This window comes from Gouania willdenowi, chromosome 8, assembly GCF_900634775.1.
Source record: "Gouania willdenowi chromosome 8, fGouWil2.1, whole genome shotgun sequence".
Classification (NCBI taxonomy): Eukaryota; Metazoa; Chordata; class Actinopteri; order Blenniiformes; family Gobiesocidae; genus Gouania; species Gouania willdenowi.
The window spans coordinates 22028199-22038762 of record NC_041051.1 but is presented as its reverse complement, the minus strand read 5'-3'; the positions used below and the strand labels follow the sequence as shown (position 1 = coordinate 22038762).

Here is a 10564-nt window from a genome sequence, read left to right as displayed (position 1 = left end):
TAGCCATCTGTATGCACACCTCTTTGTAAATATGTGCAAATATACTGAATGTTAAAAGTAAAGTATGAAGATTTATTTAAAGCTATGTTTAAAAAAAAAAAAAAGAAGCGTTCTATCTGTTTCACGCACACATATATAGCTCACATCTCTAAACAATCAGTGCATCTTTAACTGTGGTCAAACAGCTAAGCCAGCCATCAGCTAATGTCTTCAATCTTGTCTTGAAACTTAGTTACATTTGTTGATAGTCCGATGGGTGAACGTCTCAGCCCAGAAACTTTGTAACGCCGCCTATTCACACTCACACCTCACTGTAAATGAGATTAAAGAGATTTGGTTTGGGATCCAGGAGGCAGCTTGCCTGACACTGTGTGAGATCTGTTTTGCTGGGCTTTGCACTACGGCATAAGCGCTCTTGTTGTACAAACTTGGTATTGAATACAGGCTGGGGTAAAAAAAAAAAAAAAGGCATCACAGCACCCAGCGCCATTGTATCCTCTTTGCCAGATGTTCACAGTTATCCGGATCAGTGGTTCTGATGATGGTGCCATGATTAATTACGCTAAAGCCACAAATTCACCAGCAGCAAGTTGAAAGAGCTGAACATAGGGAATCATTGCATTTTTTTAAACTGATCCAGAATCAGTATATTGATTCAGATCTCGATAAAAAGTTATTGTAGCAGCATTTTGTTGGTTTGTACTTGCATATTTCTCCTAAGCATAGATATGTTTTTACTGTTTAAGAGGTTTCTCTAAACAACACAAGGCCAACACACCATACTGTCCAAAACATAGGTATTATAAATAAAATTGACGTGACAAAATATGGCTCTTATCAAACAATATCAGATGGATAAATAAATTATTGGAAGAAACTACCGTAGTTGATCGCATTTGTGATCAAATTTTTTATACCTCCTATTGATTCCTTTAAATATCACGACAAGCAGATAGAAAATAAACATATAGACAATAACAGAGGTGTAAAGAGCACTGATATATCCTACTAGTTTACTGTTACTTGATTGAAAATTGTACTCAAGTAAAAGTAATACTCAAATACAAATAAATTGTAGGTCAATTAAATAGTACTTTAAGTAAAGTTACTAGTTACTTTCACCCCCCAAGTTTATTTTTGGTAATAAATATTGCCACGGTTCCCTTGCATACAGTAAACATCTCATGTATAAACTTGAGGAAAAGACACAATCTCGCACAATTGGAACTAAATGTATTTATTTTCCACAAAGGCATCTGTATAAAATAAAAGGTTTGTCAAAATATAAAATTGTTTTTGAAATAAAATAGTAATTAATTCAATTTAAAATAAAAGCAAGTGTAGTAACATTTATGAACTCTAGAACTGAGAAAATAACCTCCATTCAATACTGTTTTGGCGCTGCGCATTACATTGAATCTGATTGGTCGGCTATGACGTGATGCATTTGATTGTTGTCTGGAAAATAAAAATATAATAATTTACTCAGTAACGGTTGGGTGTGGAAATGTAACAAATTGCTTCTTTTAAAATGTACTTAAGTACAAGTAAAATTACTGATTTAGAAATATCAGTACCCATAAAAGCAACTCAATTACACTAACGCGAGTACTTGGATTTCGTTATTTTCACCTCTGGAAAATAAATGGATCGATTGTGAAACCAAGTAAAAACAAATATCAAAATACTTTATTAGCAGAAAGGTATTGACAAATAAAACAAATGTCCTTAAACCACGGTCTCATTAAATAAGAACAGTTGACAAGTCATTCACCAGCCTTAGCATACCGTAAATGCTACAGAACCATTTTTTTAACTGATTGCAGCCAAAGTGTAAAATGTCAATCTCTGGTTGTTTTATTCCTCGGGAGGTGAAAATGTTTCTGTTTAACACTGATGGGAATGTAAAAAGAAGATCTAACGCAGGCTCAGAGATGGATGTCAGTCAGCTTCCTCCCCAGTGTCCCACTTAGTTTTGGGTTCCTGCCACCATTCAGCCAGAAAGGACTCCTCGTAGTCTCCGATCCCCTCAAACTCTGCATCGGGGTTCACTGCTTTAGAGGTGGTCATTTCCTCTGGACCCACCACGTCCTGAAGTTCAGAGGAAAAAAAACACTTACAGTCAGTACGCTCACAAAACTGAAGCATCACCCCCAGTGTACTCCATCACCTAGACATTCAGTCTGGATTCCCATAGTCCTAATCCAAACCCCGCCCCCTGCTGGAAGGGGAGTTAACTGGGATGTGGCACAGCCTCTGTGGCCAACACCTCCCAGCCACATACCACACACTGCTGGTAAAAAAACATAACCTCCATCTTTACCCCTTGATCCCCAGCCCCCATTTCCTCTTTCTTTTTACTTTCACAGCCTCTTTTTCTCTCCTGGTTTCCACAAATTCAGCCTGTACATGATCACCATAATTCAGAAAAAAGTGCTCCTGAATGTCATTAAAAACAACGACATCTGCAAAAATAAACTCGAAATGTAATTGTCTTAAGTCAAGTCTGTCTTTATCCTTATATTACATTTTTTTTTTTGTAAAAAAAAAAAAGAATATTTTAGTTGTTCTGATTACATTAAATAGTTTTCGGTACATGCATTGGTCATTGTTTTTAAATGCCTTAGGGCCTATACTAGGAAGCTGGATAAATATATCCGGGATATTTCTCTGTTAGCTTCACTTAGTCAAACTAAGATGTAAAATGCATAATTCAGACCAAAAACTACACTGTTGATGCAGCAAAAGCAGGAAGAAAGGAATGCAGGCAGATCATTGATGACGTAAACTTGTGAAATTATGCAATATTAACTCATCTCAGAATAAAATTACATTGATCAGTTTCCCTTTAGCACAAACGTGTTTCTAATCATGTACCCGCCTCATTTTGGGTGCAGTCTGTGTCTCTGATGATGAGTTCATACAGCTCAGCATTCATCATAAAGTGTACAATATATGTATTTTATACAGACTGTATTATCTTACAGGACTGAGGCTCTCTGTGTCACCAACACCGTATATTAATAAATGAATCAGAATGAATTTATGGGTCAGAGAGCACCCCACGCACACAGCCTTTATCAGCTGACTAATGTAGGTCAATCCATCACATAAAATTGCATACCTTTCCTATAAGATGTCTTTGGGTAAATGACAGGATTGCATTCATCCATAAATATTATTTCTCTCCTGTCAGCTGTCAAATCAGATTGCGCAGCAACGTGTACAGAGAATGACCAAGGCAAGTCATTTTCCAAGAGAACCGATTGGTCAGGAGGCGGGGCTTTACATCTCATCCTTGCACTTAATCTGGTCCTGACCAGGTTAGCTGTTTAGCGTAAGTTACCATGATAATTTACATTTAAGAAGAAGTTAACCAGTCATAGTACAGCGCACTGAATAAATCCTGGAAGTTAGCGCGATAAGAGGAAATCCAGCTTCGTAGTACAGAACCTAGAAGTTTGTGGAGAAGCCAGGGCCACCTCAAGTGTAACTGAACAGAAATTGTACGTACCTCATCATCTGTGTGAAGGTAGTTCAGTGCAAACTCCATCATATCTTTCTGTTTGGTTGTTTGGTTAAAATACATTAGGGCCTCCTACAAAGAAGTGAAACACATATCAGTTATGAAGGCTGAACAGGATGGATGGATGGATGGATGGATGGAAAGGTGAAAATAGGGCTGGGCATAAAATCAATTTAATCGAATAATCAAATTTGTAGATATAAAAATGATTTTTATTTTGCTAATTCGAAGAAAAAAAAAATATATATATATATATATTTAGTTTTATATATATATAGTCCAGTTTTTTCGGACTTTTTAGTGTTCCGATGTGAGCCAGCCCCCTCTTTGTTTACATTTGTTTAGCCTTTGCGTAGGCTACATGTGCACAACGGGCATGTTCAATTTTTTATATGCACTATTTTTTTTAATTTATTTATTCAGTTTATTTCCGACATGGTTACATTCACTTTTTTTTTTTTTTTTTTTTTTTTCTTTTTCTTTTTGTACAATGCCGAAAAAGGAGACGAGAGAAGCAGTTTGCTTATCTAAGTCCCGTCCCCTGCTTTGAACACAGAAAATTTACATCATAGCTTGTCTCTCTGGTCAAACATTCTTAGGTTGTTCTGAACACAATTTCATCATTTATTTATTTTTGTCCTTTTTTGTGTAGGATTTATTCTCACCTGTAGTCAGTGTTGTCTTTTTTTATTTATTTTTTTACTATGCTGAGATGCTAAGGGAAGAGTTTATTATTTTTTTAATTGTAATGTTATGTGTTATAAAATATGTAGTTATCTGATTTCTGAATCAGAAAAATTAAGCTCCTGTGAAGTTGCTGTTACATTTTGGGTTAAAGCTTGAAATAGTTGAATGAGTCTCATTTACTTTTTATTTAGGGATTGTTCTATGCATTGTAACTCTTGAGGACAATCACGTCAATAAAGTTGCACTTTTGACAATATATCTGATGTCTACAGTCATTTTTAAGTGCACTAAAAAAAATTTGAAAATCGAATCGAAACTCGAATTTTTATTTTAAAAAATTGGAGGATTTTTTTTTTAAGGCAAAATCGCCCAGCCCTAGGTGAAAATGAAACAACAGTTTAATGACATCGTAAGCAGCAACCTCTGTGTGTTGTTGTTGTTGTTTACTCTTCCAGTCTGGAACCCTTAAATGTTTTACAGCTGCATTAAGTTTCAAACTAGAGCAACCACACCAAGCACAGACGTTTATACGCCATTTCTGCCCAGAGAGCAAAAAGCTGCCAACCCGACACCATCCAATAAAGGCTGGAGGGCCCGTCTGGCTTCTGCTGTGTTATATTGGTGTCTAATTACAACCCAAAGTTGTGTTAACGCTTCTATCGTGACCATGTTTTCCTGTTGTGCTCCTTGCTTTATTGTTGAACAGCTGATGTGATGCTTGACTCACAGGCCGGGGCTGAAAGTCCACCTCCTCCAGGCCCCACTGCTCCCGGTAGAAACGATAATATGCCAGGTTTTGCAGCATCACTTGGTCTTTGGGGTCAAAGAGCATGTAACTGGCTGCACACGGGGCAGCATTCTTTACATCATTCACTGAAAAACACACAGGATACACTTTATGAGGAGATGATGGAGGAAAAAATGAAATTGTGTGCCTTTTTAATGGAATTCTTACATTTATAATATGAAAACTGGAGGTAGTGATACATGGTGGCGACAAACTTCTCCACAAAGAAGCCTCCGACGCTGGGTGTCAGGTGATCTTCACATTTTACTTTACACTTCAGTACATCAGTATAAAGATCTGCAACAGGGAAAGGGACGCAAATAAGGATTTAAAGCAGGGGTGTCAAACTTTTAGGTTTAAAATAAAAGTAAATTTAACATTCATGTGCCCTGTTTTGCACTTCCACTTATAAATGATAAAGTATGTGAGTACAGTATATCAGTCCCTGCAGGAACTTCACTGACATTTCCCTCATTTTGGGAATTTGGGGAAATTTAGTGAAATATATAGAGGAAAATGTGCCAGATTTTGGAAACAATTTCACTGCCATTATGTGGAAAACTGAGCTCGGCAAATACTGTGGATTGGAATTAATTTTTTGAATGAGTTGGTAATTTACAAAATGTTTCATGTTTTTTTTTTCCAATCGTTTTTAGTTTCTCGAGCCGGCCGAATTTGATGCTCTAAAGGGCCGGATTTGGCCCCCGGGCCTTGAGTTTGACACATGAGTGAGTGCTTTCAAAATAGTCCACCTTAGAAATGAAATATATTTTCAAATTTTAACTTCGGGCAACAAATACAAATGTATATCTATATATACTGTGAAATACCATTGGGATAGGATAGAATAATGGCTGAATTGATTATTAAATTCATTCATTGATGGAAAGTCATCATTTTACCTGCCAGTGTTGGGTAGAAGTCTTTAAACTCTAAAATCTCATAAGATCCCTCACAGCCGGCCACACAGAGGCCATATAATTCTAAGTAGTGCGTAATGGCCTGCTCCATGTTCCGGGCGCTGCTGCTGAAGTCTCCGTTGTTGTAGAGCATCACACCCTTCACGAATACACCCTGGATGACAGAGAGGACATCTTTATCTTAAAGGAGAGTCAAAAAAAGCAGGACTTTTTTTTATATAGAGTGGCGATGCTTCTGACCTCATACGGCTGCTCCTCATGGTCAATGAGATAATCCTCCACATCAAAGAGGGACTTGTAGTAGTTCATGTTTTTGGTCATACTTGGATCATTTAGGTTTTTCTTCAGAAAGGTGTGAGCTGCTGCCACTGCTTTTTCAACGTTGTTCAGCTGAGAACAGACATAAAACACAGCAGGGTTGGGGTTAATTATATTTTTCAATTACGTCTTCAATTATCCATGTTCATTTACAACAAGTTGACAGGAATTTTTTTCCCTTCACAATTAAAATTGCAATTATTATTTCCCCCTGCAAGTCAATTACAATTACATTCTCAATTACTGAGCCCATAAAACTTAACTTTCCTCTTGTGTTAGCTTTCTGTTAGCATCTCTTATTATAACAGGTTGGTTTGCACCCATGTTTTAAATGTAAAATACACTAAAGAATATTACCTATCATCATCCAATGTGTTCCTCATTTCTTAGTTACCTTGTTAGGCTTCCTTATCCATCAAAAATATTGTTATTAATATTTTTGGTCTGAGCCTGTTTTGTGTCAGTTAAATTTTTATTTTGTATTTATTTATTTATTTATTTATTTATTTTAATGGTAAAATTATCCTCAATGAAGTGACAGGTAGAGGAAAAATTTGATATGACACATATTTTTAATAATTGTTGACAACATATGTGTAAGCCATAGAACTGTAAACATGGTTCCCCAGTTTTTATGTTCAATTAAATTGTAATTCAATGTCAATTACAATTACAAAAGTCAATTATCAACAGAAACTGACTTTTCAATTACGATTACAATTACTTCATACTTGTAATGAAGTATCGATTACGTATTAATAGTATCGTAGTAGTAATAGTAGTATTAATCAAAATTATAATCGACCCCAACCCTGAAATACAGTCATTGATTTACATGAGGATGCATGACATCAGTTGATGGTCAATGTGTGTGTATCCTTTGGTGAACTATATCACAGGTTCGGTTGGGTCAGTCTGGAGATAACATGTGTTTGTAACGCAGTATAACGCACGGTTTTACGCACAGTGTTACGCACAGTTTTACGCACAGTTTCCACTGCACAAACTTACCAAAGCACGTGCGCCTAACTGTGTGATTAATAACAGGGCGATTGTCTGAATGGGAAACACTGGAAGAGACGTGGCACATGCTCAACTGCTGTTCGGTCAGCAGGGGAGCGCAACTCACCGTTTCCTCCCGGTGAGCGGAACAAACCGCAAGCTTTTTACGCACAAATTAAAAACTCGGCGTGTGAGCGATGAGTAGTACTAGACTGTGAATCACTTCTCTGGAGGTCAACGTTGATGTGAATGTTGGATCAGGGAGTGTTTGTGCAGTTAGTATGGTTTGTGGGCTCACCTGGTAGTATGCGTACTGGAGGTAGCGGTAGGGGATCCTCTGCTCAAACACATCCAGTAAATCCCGACGTGGATACGTGAGGTTAAACACGGGGAACCCAGTTTTGCACTTCTTCAGACACGCAGCCCTCAGCAGGATATGGCGCATGATTCTCAGGCTCCCATCGGGGTCCTGGGGGTCGCTGTCCCGGCTCACTGAGCTGCAGTTGCGGCTACAGAACGCCTCGCTGTCCCTCAGCAGCCGGTGGAGCCGCAGACTGAGCTCCAGGAACCGGACACTCTCTGCCCAGTTCTGCGCCGCGTACTGTTCCAGCGCGTAGTTGTACGCAGAGTCCAGCGGCATGATGTCCTTCTGAGGGAAACTCCTGAAGCTGTATTTCTCATACTGAGCCTCCACCAGCGCAGGGACGAGCAAAGCCACACAAAAGCTCCTCAGAAGCATCATCACCTCCACCCGCTTCTCCGGGCTGTCACACGGTCGGAGGGAAACTTGGTTTTTTCCTCACCAAGAGCTGCTCAACTCATGTCTGTCTGCACGTAGTCTGTGGAAATACAGTGAAGTCAAACCCTGAAACAGGAGCATCTTGCTGTGGCCTTCAAAATAAAAGCATCCCCGAGTATCGCCTCAGCAAGCCATGACAACTCGCACCATAGACTTAAGTATGAATATATTTCAGCTTTTACCAAACATTGTTTTAGATCAGTGGTTGCCAACCAGGGGTACGTGTACCCTTAGGGGTACTTGAACAGATGTCAGAGGGTACAACTGAAACATCAATCAAGTTAATTTATAACGTTATAAGGCCATTTTTGATAGCATATTATTGAGTAAGAAAGTATCTGAATAAATAAATAGAGAGGAGAGGGAATAAAAACAAGACAAAACTGACTACAGATGAGAATACACAAAAAGGACTGTTCAGAACAACTCAAGAATGTTTGACCAGAGAGACATGTAAACCCATGTAAATTTGCGATGGTAAAACAGGGGACGGGACCCAAATAAGCAAACTGCTTCTCTTGTCTCCTTTTTCGGCATGTACAAAAAAAATAAAAAAAAATAAATAAAAAAAAAGTGACTGTAACCATGTCGGAAATAAACTGAATAAATAAATAAATAAATCAAATAAATCTATTCGTACGGTAGCTGTACGAACAACCCCCCTGTGGTATTGGTACCTTTAACGTAGTACACGTACGTAGCGTTTTAGGGCTAGGGTTAGGTTATAACCCTATATCGCAACAGTTTTTAGGGTTAGGGTTATGCTTAGTCTTAGTCACGTGACCTAAACTGGCCAATGAGGGGTGCTGCATACGGATAAAATGTCGGTATTTTGCTCGTGCAACCGTACGGATGGCCGCTGCCTATACATAACGCTGACATTATTATGACATGACACCTGCCATTAGCGTGGATAAGGTGGCATAAGGCTGTCATTAAGTGTCATTCGTTATACCCTAACTCATAACCCTTCTTTACCCTAACCCCTAACCTAACCTTAACCTAATCCTACCTAACCCCACTAGATCCCTACACCTAACCCAAAAATGCCAACATAGCTCCAAAGGTGTCATAATTTGGCGAACAATACTTCATAACACTTTATTCATGCTAATGACAGCGTAATGTAGCCTTACGTAAAAAACTTCACGTAAAGTGTTACACAATTTATTGTGCATACATACGGACATGTTCTTCATCCATTGTTACTAAAATGTGACACAACTATTTAAAATACATCTATACGTGAAGTTCAAAATATAAAATGGCCAAAACATCAGCTATAGATGAATGAAAGGCCTAAATCTGAGGTTAATGCTGAACACGTCACAGGAAAGGGTTTAGATGAGACTGGTGATACACAATAACAATACATAACATTAACTAAGGCAGCGATGGGTGGGCAACTGGTGGGTTGGGACCCAAAAGTGGCTCGCGGACCCGTATTGTGTGAGTCTCATACAGCTGGTCAAAAATAAATAAATATTCAATATATCTCATGTTAGAGTTGTCTTTTATTTTGAAAGAAAGTTTTCTTTTGACAGGCTTACTATGAAATGCACGTTGCACTGGAAAATACATAGATTTATGTTTTGAAAAAGATTATATGTGCGTTTCACATTATTTTTGGAAAACTAAATTTCTAAAAAAAAAAAAAAAATAAAAGATTTATTGACCGTGGCAAAATGTGGATCCCAGGGTGACACTAGTTGAGAACCCCTGAACTAAGGGGTACTCATGATATGACAAAAAAGATAAGAGGAACATGAGATAAACAAGTTTTAGATAATTGTGGATGATGTTTTTTGTTTATTACCTTTTTTTTCTTTATTTTTAAAAGGTTTAGTTATATAAATAATTAGCCAAACCAAAGTATTTCAGGCTTAGGGAAGAATACTTTCATTAAAATAATCATCAAGTGAGAAACTTAAATAAAAAAAAAAATCTTCTGCCAAGGGTCTTTAAATATAAAAAAAAATAGAAGAAGAAGCTCACTTAGTTGTCGCCTACATTTAACCATTAATAAATGGTTAAATCAGGTTGGAGTATTGACACTTAAAGAATTAGTTTATCTGTTCCGTTTTTAACGCGGTATATTTAAGCTTTTATTGTGAAATTAAATGTCCGTTTTTTCCACTGTAAAATTGTGGTGCTTGACAGCAGTCAAAAGGTGAGTTAGGACCTTGTGAAATAATTAAAATTATTTCTAATAGGAGCTCACAGACAAAAAGTACCAACTAAGCACAATTTCAAGTAGAAGTAATCTTTTAATCAATTTATTAAACCTAGAAAATGGTTCACAAACTGCAAAAAACACTACACACTTCATTGTGTGTTTTTTTTAACACATGGACAAACCTGACAAGCTGGGACAAGGAGTGGTGAGTTTAAAAAGTTAATCTGCATAGTTCACTCTCACACACACACGCACGCACGCACGCACGCACGCACGCACACACACACACACACACACACACACACACACACACACACACACACACACACACACACACACACACACACAC

General features: G+C 37.8%; 1 protein-coding gene across 1 annotated transcript; it reads right to left on the bottom strand.

Annotated features, from left to right (window-relative positions):
• Positions 1 to 1667: 1667 nt before the first annotated feature.
• Positions 1668 to 7982, bottom strand: p3h4 (prolyl 3-hydroxylase family member 4 (inactive)). Its single transcript, XM_028455257.1, has 7 exons — positions 7539 to 7982; positions 6161 to 6310; positions 5903 to 6074; positions 5169 to 5297; positions 4941 to 5086; positions 3515 to 3598; positions 1668 to 2091 (listed from the first exon to the last, which is right to left on the bottom strand). The coding sequence occupies exons 1-7, from the start codon at positions 7980 to 7982 to the stop codon at positions 1942 to 1944; spliced, it is 1275 nt and encodes a 424-aa protein (XP_028311058.1). The 3' UTR covers positions 1668 to 1941.
• Between the last annotated feature and the right edge of the window lie 2582 nt (positions 7983 to 10564).